Raw genomic sequence first — 1114 nt, 5'->3', positions numbered from 1 at the left:
AACAAAAACCTTTTGTTTTAATTTTACGCGATAATTTTAGCTACGGAACGTATCCATCGCTGATTTATTTTTACTATATTGCTGATTTTTTAAAATTCTTTTTATTTATTATTTTAAATGTACTCTGTTAAAACATATTATATAAACTATTAAATACACTTAATAAAAGTCACTGATATTAATATAAATTCAAAAAGGTCCAAAATATATAGCATAATGCATATAACAGTATCATTAAGTACAAAAAATCCACAAGGACCAACAATAATGTCCAAACAAAGTAAGCTAACTACGCTAGGCTGGAGAGTTACGGTCATCATCAGAACCCAATGCATGAACCTCATCAATGTTAGCAGCAGTAGAAGATGTTGGAACTGTAGGTGCCATATCAGTATTTGGCTGATGCGAGGGTAAGGAAACTAATTCGCGTACCCGCTCAACGATTACAGGAACTATATGATCTGTCAGTGCAGGAATCAATCGCATCACTAACTCATCCGGATTCCCTGTCGGTGTTGATTGAGAATTTGGAGGTGTTGTTGACGATGTAGCATCAGATCCAAGAGAGCCATGAAGATTTGGCCTATAGTAGCATTTTGCTTGCGATCCAAGACCATATACTCTTCTTTTCTTTTCTCCTCCTGCGGCTTGATAATATGCTTTACACTGATCAATATCAGATTGAGTTTACATTTGTTGTTGTAATATCTCCTGATATTTTTCCTGTAGAAGAATTAATAAGAACATTCAATTTACAAAATGAAAAAAATATATGAAAGTAAAGGCAATTAAAAAGTTATCTTACATGTACGATTCAGGATTTCTCAGCAACAAAAGATTTTCCATCATTACCACGTGTATGGACGTGCAAATGCAACTTATTTGGTGTTGGATCTCGACCCTTTTTAACAGCCTATACAAAAATTATTCAATTAAGAAGATAGAGAAACATAGAAACTAAAGTCAGTATCTATATATTCAATTATTCAAACTCTTAGTTCTATTTTCCAGTTTAGACTAAAGTCAGTATCTATATATTGACTTCAAATTGGAGTGGAAATATAGAAACTAAATTATTCCTTAAATACCATTACCTGACATTTTCTAAAACCAA

The 1114-nt window shown here is 32.3% G+C and overlaps 1 protein-coding gene across 1 annotated transcript; it reads right to left on the bottom strand.

Annotated features, from left to right (window-relative positions):
• On the bottom strand, positions 295-846 carry LOC109234021. The gene is made up of 3 exons (XM_019399843.1): positions 806-846; positions 692-723; positions 295-647 (listed from the first exon to the last, which is right to left on the bottom strand). Exons 1-3 carry the CDS (start codon positions 844-846, stop codon positions 295-297), a joined length of 426 nt encoding a protein of 141 aa, XP_019255388.1.

Source organism: Nicotiana attenuata, chromosome 1 (genome assembly GCF_001879085.1).
Source record: "Nicotiana attenuata strain UT chromosome 1, NIATTr2, whole genome shotgun sequence".
NCBI classification, from domain to species: Eukaryota; Viridiplantae; Streptophyta; class Magnoliopsida; order Solanales; family Solanaceae; genus Nicotiana; species Nicotiana attenuata.
This window is presented reverse-complemented; position numbering and strand designations above follow the sequence as displayed.